Consider the following 14,679-nt stretch of genomic DNA (forward strand, 5'->3'; position numbering starts at 1 on the left):
ACCCAGCCTGTGATTTTAAACACAAAGGAAAACTATCCCAAGCCAAATACCAAAGTGCATATATGCTTAAGTATGCTTAATACTAACATTACTGAGGCTCTTAACAGAACAGGTGGTATGGTTTTCCAGTTACCTTTCCCTCCAAAGGGAACCTATCTGAATGACATTCAAATGGCTCTGTACTCTGGTGGCTGAGGGGTGTGCAAAGCATTTTGCAGATGCATGAGGAAGCATGAAGGAGGGATGGCCCTTGTCCAGGCAAGACTCTCACTGCACATTTCACAAGAGGAAAAGGGGCAGGCGGGCATGAAGGTATTGGGGCCACAGTGTTTACAGACAATCCTTCTAAGTGCCGATACATAAGGCAAAACAATGAACTGACCTAAACTCCCCAATGGCCACAGGATGTTAAGGAGAGATCTTACACATCATTTATCCAACTATATTTTACAAATGGAAGCAAGGAGGCCCAGAGAGATCAGCGAAAGTGGTCCAGGATCCAGTTAACCTGTGGCAAAGCTGGTAATGGAACTGGATGAGGTCCACATTTATTATGAAACAGCTTATACTGGCTTTCAGAAGAGGACAATTAGAAGCCATGTGCCAACAGTTATGTTTGAATTTTCTGAAATTACACGTTGATACCCAAGAAAACAGCATTATCAAGGGCTAATGCAGCCCACATTATATTGGGTGGGGAGGGGATGAGCTTGAGAGAGAGGAGTATGCAGCCAAGCTGTAAACCCATCCTCCTCGTGAGGGCCTTTTAATTGTGCTGCACAGGAAGCATTGTGGCCACAGTGTTTCAGTGCCTGGGGGACCTGTTTCAGAGCCCACTCCAAGGAGGAAGTGCCTCTTCTGGCCAAAAGAAGGTTAGTGCCCAGCATGGAGAAGAACCTTGATCCACAGAGTGAATGCATTTATTTGCCAAAGAGAACAAGAGATCCTCACAGAAGTCTGTGCCCCGCAGTACACAGCTCTTTTAGCATTCACTAAGGCCAGATGCCGGGAGCCCAGTCCAACCCAGGCTCTGCCAGAAAAGAAGGGAGAGACCAGTACCAGGCCCCAGCCACACTGCTGTGCCTTCCCCAGTTCTTTAAGGAAGAGTTGGCTAATTGTTCAGCTCTGTCTCAGTCATACATCGTACAGAAACCATCACATATGCCCAATAAAATGTTATGGCTGTGATTAAGATATCTGAGTAATTCCCATCATTGTTGTTCATTATTTTGTGCAAATGAGTATGAAATTCTTTCAAAATGTAAATTTAACTTAAATGGAGCTAATGGGCTCCGCACCCCCCTGCCTGGGACAGTTTATGTTAGTGAGTTGGGCACTAGTGTAATAACTTGAGCCACTCTCCTTCCACGGCCTTAATCACCTAGGGAGAAAACCCAGTGACATGGCGTCCTCTGAGACTTTAAAGCTGGTGATGATTCAACAGCAGCTATGCTATTAAACTGGAATAAGGCACTCCCCTCTCACTAATGAGGTTACAAAATGTCTTTCGGTCTCCACATTAGGGGCACTGAGCAAGCACTCTGCTTGGCAAAGACCCACGGCAGGTCGAAGCTATGGACTAATCACACAGGCCCAAATCAGATGGGCTGGAAGAATTCAGAAGCTTGTGGCTCTGAGGAATGTAATTCATGCAGAAAAGCTCATGCAGAAAAGCGTTGTCTGAGCCAGGCCAGGGAACCTCGTGAGAAGAAAGCAAAATAAACAGCCCAACAAAGAAAATAAAAAAAGGCCAATAGCCTCTTCTACAGCTTGCATGCACTGAGACTTCAGTGGGGGGGCTCAGAAAAAGACCTCATCCAAGAACACCCTGGCAAAGCAAAAAGACCAAGAAGGGGGCTTCCCTATACACTTGGGGGGAGGCCTCAGTGGACCCACTTCTGGATCTCGGGGAGATCTCTGCAAGTGCATGAGATGCCCAAGTCAGACCCATACAGCCTGCTACCCACATTTCAGGGAATGAAGAGAAACTCACAGAATGCTCAAGGACTTTGGCCTTGAAAATTATGTCACAAATATTCCATGACATCCACAAGTGGTTGGTTACCCATCCCAGTTGGAGAGAATCCCCCCACAGGTTCAAGGCAGGAGACTACATCTCTGCTTTCTGTCCCTACCCTCGTAATCCCCCCAGTTTCCAGTGGAATCTTGACTTGGAGTATTCGTCTCTCAATCCAGTAACTACATGTATTGCTGCAACCCTGAAATTCAAAGTCCGAGGTGACCAGATTTTGATCATTAAAACAAGATTAAAATACTTTAGGCTAACCTCTTTTCCCCTCTTGACTACTTCCATTAAGCTGGAAGGTCATGCAGACTAATGCCAAGGACAAACTGGGATTACTACAAAGAAAATGGACAGAAGTGAGTCCTGTGTGTATGTGTGTGTGTGTGTGCATGTAGTAAGATGATGAAGATACACACAATACTTACATAAATAAATCCAACATGTTAGGTGATATAAAAATTAATAATCCAATATAATTCTAATATTAACCTTTTTATCCCAGACAAATATAATATGAAAACCCTTTTACAATTACTCTCTTTTAGAGGTTTGATTTACAATTGTGAGTTTGTTTCTGAAAACTTTCTCTGGAGTGGAAAGTTTATGTTGCAAATACTGTGGGTGAGGAATACAGGGGTTTTGCTATGGGGCTGGTTGGGGTACTGATTACTTTGAACAGAGGGAAGAAACATTTTAGTAAGCTGGGAATGTTTTCTTTGGACTCTGTCTCAAAAGTGTATATCATATCTCCCCATATAATATAGACGGTGTTTACTTCTGACGAACTTGGTAATATTTGCATGTGACATGCATGTATTTAAGAGTTTTGGAGGTTCTCTCATTTCTGGTTAGTGCTTAACTCAGTCCCAGGCAGCAGGAGATACACCCCAGGGGCTCTCTGTGGCTGAATCAACATCACTCTCCCAGGCAGAGTTCCTACTACCTGGGGTCGGGGCTGGGGCCTGGAGAGAATTCAGTTCACAGGTACCAACTAGTGCTGAGTGACCTCACAGGTACCCCATAGAAAGGGACCTTCCACTGTAACTCTTCACACACTGCATTTTGGTATGCTTAGATTTTTTGACTGAGGCTACACTTCCTATCCCCTAGAACAGTCCCAGCTGAGAACTTTTCATGAATCTGTAATCTCTCTGTAGCTGCATCAAAAAGTTTTAATTATCTGTAACACACAAGCATGTGAGATGCTGCATAACCCACAATATAAGGTGATGGGCTGTTGGATATACAGCCTTATTTTTTTCCTTGTAAACTCATATTTTTATTTTCTTACCCTATGGCAAATTCCTGACCCTTCTTGCCATTCTCTCTGCATTCTTTTCCCTCTACATGTGCATATGTGTGTGTGTGCAGAGAGAGACAGAGAGGCAGAGGTGCATGGTATACATCTGGCACTGCACTTGATGTTTTTTAACACCAGAGTTATAAAAATTGATGCAGTGCCACTAATCCAGCTAGGTCAGCACAGGAGGTAAATACGGAACCAATAAGCCATCTAACTTGTTAATTTTTACCCAAATGCAAAGTAATGATGCCCATTACTATGTTGATATGTATTTTACAAAGATTGGATCCAAAATTAAAATGGTCAGGATTTTTTTTCAAGTTTCTTTTCAATACAGCTATTTAATGAATTTTCTGCAAAAACATTCCTACTTTAGGACTCAGATGAGTTTCAAACCCACCTTTCTCCTGCTATTTCCTTTAGTATGCTTCGTTTGCTTGGTTCACCGAAGATGTAAAAACCTAACTAATTTTAAGCTAGAAGAAGTTAGCAAGCAGGTTCCTGGAATTAATCTGCTACCATTTTACTTTTTGATATATGAATTTCACAAGGGACAGGGGTAGCAACATCAACGAAAAGGAATGAATGACAGGCAGCCCTGTGTCATCACCCTTTGTTCCCATGGGGAAAGGTCTGAAATGAACTCAGCGTGCTCTGCCGCCATAGGAAATGGCATGTCTTTGTTTAGGGGGAAAAAGCGGGTTCAGTTACCTAAGCAAAGAGAGACGGCCACATATGGAGAGCTGCAGGCAGCTGTGCTTTGGGCCATATTCATCACCTAAAAGTAGCCTGGAAGGGTCTTCCTGTTGGGACAAATTCTGTTAAATTTCAGTTTTCTCAAAAGCATATTTTGAAAAATAAATAAAATGATGGCAGTAAATTTCTGTTGTCTTTGAAGCCAGACTTAACATGAGTGGAAGCATTGTACTCTAAGAAAAAAGTCTGTTACAGTCCAGTGCCCCCCAGGCTCCCGCAACAGGTTTGACAGCAGGCTCTACAGAGCCGACGGCTTCCGGTTCAGTGACCGTGAATACCTCTACTCAATATCTGCTCCCGGCCCGGCTGCTGAGCACAGCACAAAGAACACAGGAATTTTCTCCAAGAAACTCAAGCTCAGACTCTGCATAGACACTGTAATTAGGGCCTGCCTTCTCTGTGACTGAAGACCAAATTCAATATTTCAGTCACTAGAAATACAGCAAAACAGGAATAAGTATTTTTGCCCTTTGAGCACAATTTACTTGTTTTGTGTCTGTTTCTTAATGCAAAGTAAAGTATGGGGGGGGACAATCTGGATTTATGTTGGCTGCTTATTAAAATTTGGAAGTTTAGGAATTGAAATTCACCCACATTTTCCTACTTCTACAAAGAACTGTGGATTGTAGGTAGTCTAGGCAGGCTTTACATTTTTTCAGTTAATCATGAGAAATGATAACTGAACTATAAGGCTTATTTCCTTTTTTTTTTTGAACTGACATAATCTGTAATGAAAACTTGGGAATAGCAGTAGGAAAGCCTGAATGTACAAAATAGGATACATGCCATTTACTTATAAAAAAGAAAGAAAAATAAAGCAAAGAAAATGGGTAAAGAATAAGGCTAGAAAGGAGGTGTTATTTTAGATAAGGGTTGGCAGACTTTATATTTCAGACTTTGCAGGCTGTATTCTCTTCTGTCCTAGCTACTCACTCCTGCCCTTGGCTGCTAAAGCTGCCAGAGAGAATAGTAAACACATGGGGAGTCTCTGTGTATCAATAAAACATTATTAACAAGAAAGGCTGTGGGCTAGATTTGGCTAACAGGTCATAGTTTGCCCATCCCTGTTCATTAGGTGGTCTTCACAGAAGACCTCTCTGATAAGGAGACATCTGTGCAGGGAAATGCATAAAGTGAGGAAGCAAGCCATGGGTCTCTGAGGGAAGAAGGTTTCAAGCAGACACATGTTGTGACCTAGTCCAGCAAAGCTTACATTCTATTGGAGATAGTCCTGTAATCACTGATCATTATTTACCCATGTTTTAAGATGATTTTCTCAAATGAGGGCATTAGGTGTTTCTCGTTATTCAACCAAGTTGCTAAATCAAAATTTACCAAACCACTCCTTGTAGCTGGACATGTAAACTACCCAGTTGTTTGTAATCACAGATTCTACAGCAGGAAACACTGATATAGATCTAATTTTTTGGCTATAGGAGAGCTTATTGGGTCAAAAGGCTTTATATAGGTTTTTTCCTCATACTGCCCTATGTCTACCTTACAAATTTGTAGAAGATGATGATAACCCGTGACACTGAAAACTTCCTATCAGGTATTGCTAGAATTATTTTTGCTCATCCACTAAGTATAAATAGGGCAGTAAGGTCTATAGTGTTCATTTTCATGAACAGAGGATGGAAGTCAAGTGCAGGGGGTAGAGTGTCTGATGCCTGGCTTAAAATAATAGCACTACCTACTCTTAAACTAGTAATTTCTCTGTCAGGGTTTCTGAATCTTTAAAATTAGGCTAGTAATAATAACTCTATCCTAGGCTTGTTCTAAGTATTACATGAGATAATTACATAGTCTCGAAAGTTGTGCCTAGTCCCTAGTAAGTACTCAAAAATGGTTTTTGTTACAGCTATGGTCATTATTATTTTTTTTTTCATGTGAACTGTTTAGTCATTTCATTTATCCCCTTATCTTTGAAAATGTTGCCCTTCTTCTTAGGTTGTCCAATTAAGCTTGCTAATTTCATTAATTTTATTTGCATGTGAAAGACCTGCGAAGCAGCAATAGATGTACATTAAATGGCACCCAGTCACCTAAGGTCACTGTGGACCTTTACAACCCATAACTGATGTAATATCAGGGGATCCATTTTGCACTGGAGAGCATCTGACACTGCAATAGGTACTTTTAATATAATCTTAAATAGTAATCTGGCTTTTGACTTTAAGTCCAAGTATGCTAGGTTTGCTGGCATAGGATGACACACTCTAACAAAAGTAACCAAACAAAAACAAAAGAGAGATGATGACAGTCATCCTACAGTGGCCTAAGAAACAAGAGCCCATTATCATCACTGAAAACGATATTTACTTAGGAGCTACTTATGCATAAGGCATGGATGTGGCCTAACAAATGTAAAGAAATACACAGACCATCTTTGCCCTCAAACAATGTTATCATCATCTAGTTCATTTTATTTTCTTTTTAGGGGAGAGAGTTGTTACACCAGGTTAGCTACAGTATTTGTCATAATCTGATATGTCACTACCCTTTAGCAGTCTTAATAATGGTTATCATAGAGCACAAACACTGGGAAAAAGGGCCTTCCCTGTGCTAAGAGAAATTGTTCCACTCAAATATCCCTAACTAGTTATGCCCCCAAATACAAACATTAGGTTTTGCACCATCTCTGCATTTTACTGGAGGCTTTCCTAGGAATGTAAAGACTGAAATCACTATCATGTGCATGAGCCCAATGCAAAGTTTTAAGTAGCTGGCTAGATCAAAGGCTGCTTTTCAGTGACTCTAATAGCAGCTCCCAATAAGTGCAGTACCCAGGACAAGCAAGGTGATGGATCCAGGGAGGGAGGGACAAAGGAGGCAGGGAACTGAATAGGAGCTCTGGTCATCTACTTACTCTTTCTTTGCCTAAGCTTTTACCATAATGATGTATCTTCTCTGAGAGCTTTCTCTCTCTGGAAAAAAATGCATTTATTCATATTCCAAACTTACTACTCATCTTCTTGCTCTTATCCCTAAAAGGCAGACACCATTACGGGGTGAAGCCTTACTTATTTCCAATGCACTCTAATATTAATGATCTTCCATGTACTGAGTCCTCTCCCCAGGTGCCAGGAAGTGGACCACTTTTAGTGGGAAGAACAGCCCTTCTTACTTCGGCAGAATAATTCCAGTGAGTCAGGCAGCCTTGGGAAGAGCCACATCGACTCAACAAAGGAAAAAAGAGCTGCTGAATAGAACAGAACATGAGTGCTCATTTCCCCCAAGAGAGGAAAGATGAAGCTGGTTTCATAAATGAATTAGCAAAGTGGACGGTGAAAGGTAGCTGCCTCCCTGAGTGCTGGCCTGGTGTGCAGCTTGGGCTACGGTGCTGTGCACACTCCCAGTACAAGACTAGGGCAGCTCTCGGCTCAATGGGCAAGGTTTGGGGGCCTTGGTAGTTGTAATGGATTGGTAAGGAAGGATCCTACTTGGGAAAATGAATTGCCAAGCTCAGTATGAAGCAAAAGGACAGTCTGAAAAGTTAATTCATATGGCTTCATAAGAGAGAAAATTTTGGTACAAAAATGTTGTATGTATACTGATTCCCAAGTGAAAATCCAGAATGAATGTTGAATTTAAAACTTTGTAATTTGCATGTCCACAAATACACTGTGCCTACTTTGAAAAAGGAAGTATGCTCTAAGTTAGTTCTACCACTAAATTTTAAACAAAAAAATCACAAACTCGAATTGTAAGAGAGTACCTTCTTTATTAGTGTAAAGTAGCCATTTGAATAAAACTGTATTCTGGGGGAAGGTAATATAATATTCCAATTGTCTACAAGTCCAAGTGACATTTTAAAACAAGTAGTGATTTTCAGCCTAGAGCGCAACATCCACTCCCATGGAATACAATAATGCCTCTGGAGTTGTGCAAGGCTTCAGCCCTGATGTACCCAATATAAGGCACGAAATAGAGAGATGACCAAGGAGTAGAAGGCTGCCCATAGTAGTACTGCCTCCACTATAAAGGCTCAGGATATAAATATAGATTCAGACTCTGTCATTCATGCTCCAAATGACCCCATTAATAGAATAAAATGTACTCAATGATTTTTTTTTTCTGAAACATTGTTCTTTTTTCTATACAGCTTAATAAAATATGGACTCCATAGTCAGAGCAAAAGATTTGAGAGAGCAAGAGACACTCCAATTATCTATTGGGCCTAAGTCCCGGGAATTCAGTGGAGAATAACTTGGAGAAGAAAAGGAAAATTCCTCATATCGGCTGTTTCTTAATTTTCAAACTGCTTGAATTAAATAAACATAATGCAGGAACCCTGCATTTTGTACAACAACCTTTTCAAGACAAATCAGGGAGAGAGGACACCTACATTCCATGCCCCACTTAAAAGCCCTGAATCTAACTTCATGATTCTGAGTTAAGAAAGTAAATACTAATAAATTCTAAAATTATGTCCAATACTGTATTTGAACAATTTAAGTTTCTTCACTCCATCTATACTACCTAATAGTAAATTGTGGATAACCCTGAGAGTTAGGTAGGGTAAGCTAAAGGCATTCCATTTAACAAACTGGGTTCTTTAACACAAACTGACATCTCTGTACATATTTATAAGGCTTGGTGGTTATTATTAGGCTGTAATTGCAGTTGTTCTAACACCTAATAAGCCATGGTTGGAAAACCAAAGGCAGGTTAATTTGTGATTTCCTCTACTCATTCAGAGGCAAATTAAGTGTCAAACAGCTAATACAGAACATATTTCATTTTATGAGATTTTAATTTAATTCTGCACCATATTGTTGATGCCTTAATATAGGGTGGTTTATCTAAAAAGATGAGCAATTTATAAACCTCTTTCAATAGGATCATGATACCATAATTATCACGGCACCTGCCATCCTTCTAAACAGAGATTGGTTGGGTTTCCATCATCCACCCTAATCCTGTTTTCAAGAGACTGATAATTTAACTTTAAAGTTGGCATCAGAAGAACAATTATATGTACAATATATTGAGAATAGCCCCAAATTTTGTCTTATGATTAAAAATATTTATCCTAAAATCTTGGCTCACTTGATCTCATTTTCTATAAGACAATTATATAGCAAGTGTTTTAGAATTCGAGTTCTAAATAAAATCATTTTGCTTTTCCAGGTTACTTCTTTACCCCTCAGCAAACTCGTGCTTTTAAGGTTTCAGTAACCAAACCACATGTGTTTAGAGTGCCCTGCACTCCTAAAATGATCACAGGCTTCTACTCATTGTGCCTCAGAAAGTACAGATTCATGATTGAGATGGGCCATATATTTTCATGCTGCCAACTGCCTTGAATGCGAACCCTTGGCATTTGTTCGGAGCTCTGTGCTTTTAAGAGTGCTCACAGAAGCATGATCTCATGGAAGTCCTCTGGCAATCTGGAGATTCGGGTAAGGCAAATAACTTCATTTCCAAAAAATGAAACCAATATATGCAAGGGTGAGTCACCAGAATTCCCAGCACAGGTGAGATTAAAGCAAGAATGGGATGCAGGCTCTCTGCACCTCTGCTGTCTCCTAGACTGGACAACTTTAACATCTACTGAGTACCTTTTCCAAAGTGGGTGGCCAAGTGCTGGGCACTGCGCACAAAACCAGCAGGGGCAGTGACCGCTAATCAGCAAATGACGAGGCAAGAGGACATGCTCAACAGTAAAGGAACAGCCTCTGGGACAGCCAGCAAAGGTGATATTTGACTTTGGCCTTGAAGAGTTTAAGCAGTAGCCTACCATGCAGGGAGGGAAGCCCACTGAGCGCAATGCAGAGAGACTGACCTGTTATAAAGGCACAGAGGAGAGACTTCCCTAACTTCCCAGAGCCCAGTACATAAGCTCAGTGACTCCACCCAGAACTGTGCTGGGACGAGCAGTCCCAGAGGCCACAGACCCACGTGCCCAGCCCACCACGTTCTGTGTGCTCTGCAATGGCATTTCCTCTCAGAACCTTCCAGGACTCCTCTTGTGAGTCTTGGGAAATCTATATCCTTACACGGCGAATCTTTGAAAACTACATATTTAGGCAGCTAGAGAGCAATTTAGGCAACTGCTGCTTATGTATCCTAAAGCTTGCCTGCAAACACAGGAAGTACTAAAATCTGTAAAAACCCCAGCTCAGCAGTCATATCTGAAATGTGACCCCCTCTCCCGAGATTCTCCAAACTTCATCTGCTTTATTCTGTGCTGTTTGCATCACTAGTGATCTAATACTGTAGGTGCAGCCCCAAGGCCTGCGCACCTAGTGTGCCCTGAAAGAGGACTTGCTTTCTTACATTCTGCCAAAGAACCAGGACTTGGGATTTTAACTCCAAAGCAAACTCTAAGGAACCCAAAGGAACTAATTCATTCCATCACATGAACCCATTTTTGGAAACTTCTCTGTATGATGATTTTTGAAAGAATAAAGAACTCTGAAATTCCATAGAAAATCTGATTTAAATTACTACATCACAGAGATGGGAGTCTGGGAGGAATCAGCCATCTAAAGGCTGAGCTGGCCCTGGCTGAGCTGGCCCTGGCTGGCTCTGTACCACACATGGCACAGATCCCTGTCGGAGATCCTCAGGGTTCCATCTGCACCGCAAAACTTCTGTACAATGGGGTGAGTTACATGGCAGTTAGAGCCTGAATTTGGAATTTCCGTCCCTTTGTACAGGGTTTTTAAGTGGCCTCAAGGCCATATTGGAGTGTATTTCTAGCAAACTTTAGAAACCTGTGATACTTACTTGTGTTCCAGTAAGTCACAAGTTTTTGTATTTACTCTCTATAAATATCCACTTCTTTAATAATGCTTATAGAAGTCTGCAACACAGATTTATTACTTACCTCCAGGCAAATCTGCTCTGAAATTACAATTCAATAATGGGAGATGGATCCAAAAACGTGTTGGTAAAATATTATATGTGTACTTGGGCATGTAGTTACGGTTGTTAATATCAATTAATTCTGTTCACAGAGGAGGACTTGTTTTAAAACAACTTCATTTTTCTTTGGCATATATGTAATTACAGAGCTTAACTAATAGCCATGGAGATGCAATCTACCATCTAAATAACCAGCATTATTCTTCAAAATATTATGTGTGCTTTTCTAACTTTACTGTCTCCAAATGAAGGGTGATTACTAGATATGACTAAACGCATACATCAAGGCCATTAGTAAGGGGCAGGCCCTCCCAGCCTTGGCTCCAGTAATTACAGTATATGATAATTTTCTGGACAGAACTACAAACGGATATCTTTTGTGTTTGCAAGTCCTCTGTTCCTTTTACCCCAAAACTGAATAAGATGATATTTATTTCCACAAAATTTTCCTCTTCCTTTTGTAATATAACATGTTATCAACCACCATTCCTTCCTTTTTTCTCTGTGTAAACCATGTGCTCGATCCCATTTACCATTTTGTTTGGGTGACATTCCCATCAATCAAGTGTACCCACATGGGGGCTATGAAAACTGACCATCAAAAGTTCATTATGATTCACTGTGATCCCTGGGACAGGAGTTCCACATAAAAGAAATTTTTGCATGAAAAACTGCAGACCCAATGTCCACCAAATACACATTCAGTTGGGTGACCTTCTATTAGGCCTCTACTTTTAATTTAGTATTTATTACAGCTGATGGCACACACATCAGCAAAATATATAGGAAATACTTTCCAGCCACCTAGTGTGACAAGCATTCTTCAGGAAGCAACAGGGATTTGCTTCAGTGAGTCCAGGAATAGACAGCCTTGCTATACTTTAAAAGTAAATCTTAGATACTATTCCATCTTCAAAGCCCAGTAGCTGTACAGATAATACAATATCCTGAGATAGTAAATGCTGGTATTCTGCTCTGTTTCATTAATGGGTGAAGTTTCCATACTTACACGTGCAATGGAGGGATCGGAGACGGATCATAATGGTAACGCCCTTCATGATGTCTTGCATCGATTGGTACAGGAGGATGGAATGCAGGAAAGAGATGAGGAGGGTCTGAAAAAGAAAGAAAGCCGACCTGTGTGAAAGAACAGTTGGAACAGAATTCCAGTTCATGATACAACACTGCTATACTACCTGCACAACTTAACGCTGATTCTGCTTTAAGAATTTGTACAACTTTTTTAAAGTTCATCACGAGGTTACACGGGTACCACAGAAGGATGTCCTGGTGAATAACTGCACCTGAGACAGTGGAGCTGATGACTGCAGGATGCAGTGGAAACCCAGGCAGGGAGGCGAGCACGAGGATAATGTATGCTCCTATAAGGGAGGAAAGGTGGCGGGGGCAGAAGGGGGCGGAAGTCACAAACCAAAAGGAACTGATTACAAGACACTGATTTATTTTAAAAATTACACTGTCAAGTGAATTTTAGACAAAGACATAACATAAACACTAGTTACATTTCTCCCATACCCACAATGCTTTTTGAGGGAAGAAGTCCTTTCTAAAGCCCCTACTAGAATCCATACACACCACACACACACACGTAGACATGTATAGATATATCCATATACATTTATACACACATATATATGGTATGAACACACGAACTTTTAAGAAATATAAATGCATGCTCTGCTCCTTCTTGTCCTGAGTCAGGCCTCCAAAGTCCCAATACCAGAGCAGCGAAGCTATAGGTTGGCCAGAGAAATGCTGTAGGTGCAGCCTAGGCTGGAAGAAATGAGCTGAGCCTCTCAAACTGCAGCGGGAGGTTTGGAGCGAACTGAAGGGTTCTTGCTCTGCAGCCCTAGCACTTACGGTGGACCCAGACCAGCCTCCCTTCCTGTTATGGCTCAGAATGGTGTTTGGTGCCTCCTGGGTTCCTGAGTATCCACTTACTTAAAATAGCTCCTCTGCTCCCAGTTACTCGTAGTAACTTGTGTGACAAATCTGAAAATAGAATTTCTTCTAAATAGATTCACTGAAGAGAATTTTACCAGATTTTGTCCTTAGACGCGTGACTGATAACTAAAGTTTTCCCCAAGTTTCAAGAAGCCAAATAAAGGAAGCCAAAACCTGGAGGTGTCTCCACAGCTGTGGGCATGATGCTACAGTCAGTACATTAAATTCTGTCTTCAGATTCTACCTTCTCCAGGCACTCCTGGCAGCCTGCACGCAGCCATCATGTTGCTACTGCCCAAACATTCCCAGTTTGCATGTGCACCAAACATGCCTGAGATGGGCTTCAAGCTATTTTTAACAATCTGAAAATTTTGCCTGGATGCACAGGGTTGGGGAGTACAGACAATTCCAAATGAGGTCCTGTGGATGGGTTCTGAGCCTACAGACCCCCGAGGGGGTAAGGAGGGCTGTGCTGAACACAGACTAAGGTCTGATCTGCACCTACACTGAGAATTTCCTTCAGTCCCTGTGGGTGACTACTGTGTGTGTGTGTGTGTGTGTGTGTGTGTGTGTGTGTGTGTGTGGTGAATTCTGGTGGTTTATAATGTACTCTTTCCATACATGTCTCTTTCTTCCAAAGTTTCTTTAACAAGCATCTTTTAGAATATGAACATGAACTTTTAAAAAAAAAATTATGAAACCCTAACTTCCCTCGTCTTGTTGCTCCCCTCTGAGAATCTAAGAGGATGATCGTACGAAAAAAATAAAGCAAGAAACAATGAACATAGGATTGAGACAACAAAGGCAGGACCCGAAGCAGTGATTCTACTAGATTTGGAGCCTAGAAAAACTTCATGACCGGAAGAAGAATGCACTGAAAATGTACTTTGTGCTTGTAAGATAAAGGGGGAGGGAGTGGTAAAGAGGAAGGGAATCATCTTGGTATTGTCCAACCAAATCATTGTCACTGTGATACCATGATGTACAGCCATGCAGGAAATTCAACAAGTGGGGCACACTGACTACCTGACCAATTATCACACTGAGAATGTTTTGTAAATTCCTAGGCAAAAATCAGTTATATTTTACATGCGCCATCTAGGACTCAATGTTAAAGGATGTCAGAGTTAGCTCTTTTGCAGTGCAAATCTTGCAATTCGGTGGGCTAAACTGGAAAATTTATCCAGCACTACTGTCAAACTCAGTGTGCCACAGACCTCAGTCACCCTGCAGAGCCATACTGTCCTATTTTATTTAACCATTTTTGATGAAAATTATTCATCCTTCTTAAAACAACATATAATTGGACAGAGTCATCTTTTTCATTTGTTTGAAAGTCTGAGACAAACTCAGTGACTATTTCCTGATTTTCAGTTTTGAAACAGGCCCAAGTGAGTGAGGGCCCAGGTTTGGGGTGAGGGCGACAGCCGCCAGGTATGGCGCTGGCCCTTCTCTCTTCATCTCCTTATAGGAGTTGCTGCTGATGCAAATAAGCTTGCCTCTAGAAGACTTCAAGCTGAACACATGTACCTGCTCTTGGAAGTAAAAGAAAGAACCTTAGTGAAACTACTTGTGAAGCATTCATAAAGTCCGACCTACCTCCTGAGGGTTTTTCCCATGCACCATTTTATATGGCCATTTCGAGGGACACTGTGACCCTATGTCAGAGCAAGAAGATAGTATTTTTACTTCTTTACTTCTCAGCTCTTGGCTATTGTGTGTGAGTACATCCTCTCTACCAGATAAGTGGGAAGTG

At 41.3% G+C, this 14,679-nt stretch overlaps 1 protein-coding gene across 4 annotated transcripts in view; it reads right to left on the reverse strand.

The window, feature by feature from the left end:
* GLI3 (GLI family zinc finger 3) overlaps positions 1–14,679 on the reverse strand; it is a 266,600-nt gene that overhangs the window by 103,257 nt on the left and 148,664 nt on the right. For all 4 annotated transcript variants that reach the window (XM_073239077.1, XM_017677942.3, XM_073239078.1 and 1 more), the window contains one exon: positions 11,968–12,073. In XM_073239077.1, coding sequence (XP_073095178.1) covers positions 11,968–12,073 — 106 coding nt within the window. The remainder of the gene's footprint in view (positions 1–11,967; positions 12,074–14,679) is intronic.

This window comes from Manis javanica, chromosome 6 (genome assembly GCF_040802235.1).
Source record: "Manis javanica isolate MJ-LG chromosome 6, MJ_LKY, whole genome shotgun sequence".
NCBI lineage: Eukaryota > Metazoa > Chordata > Mammalia > Pholidota > Manidae > Manis > Manis javanica.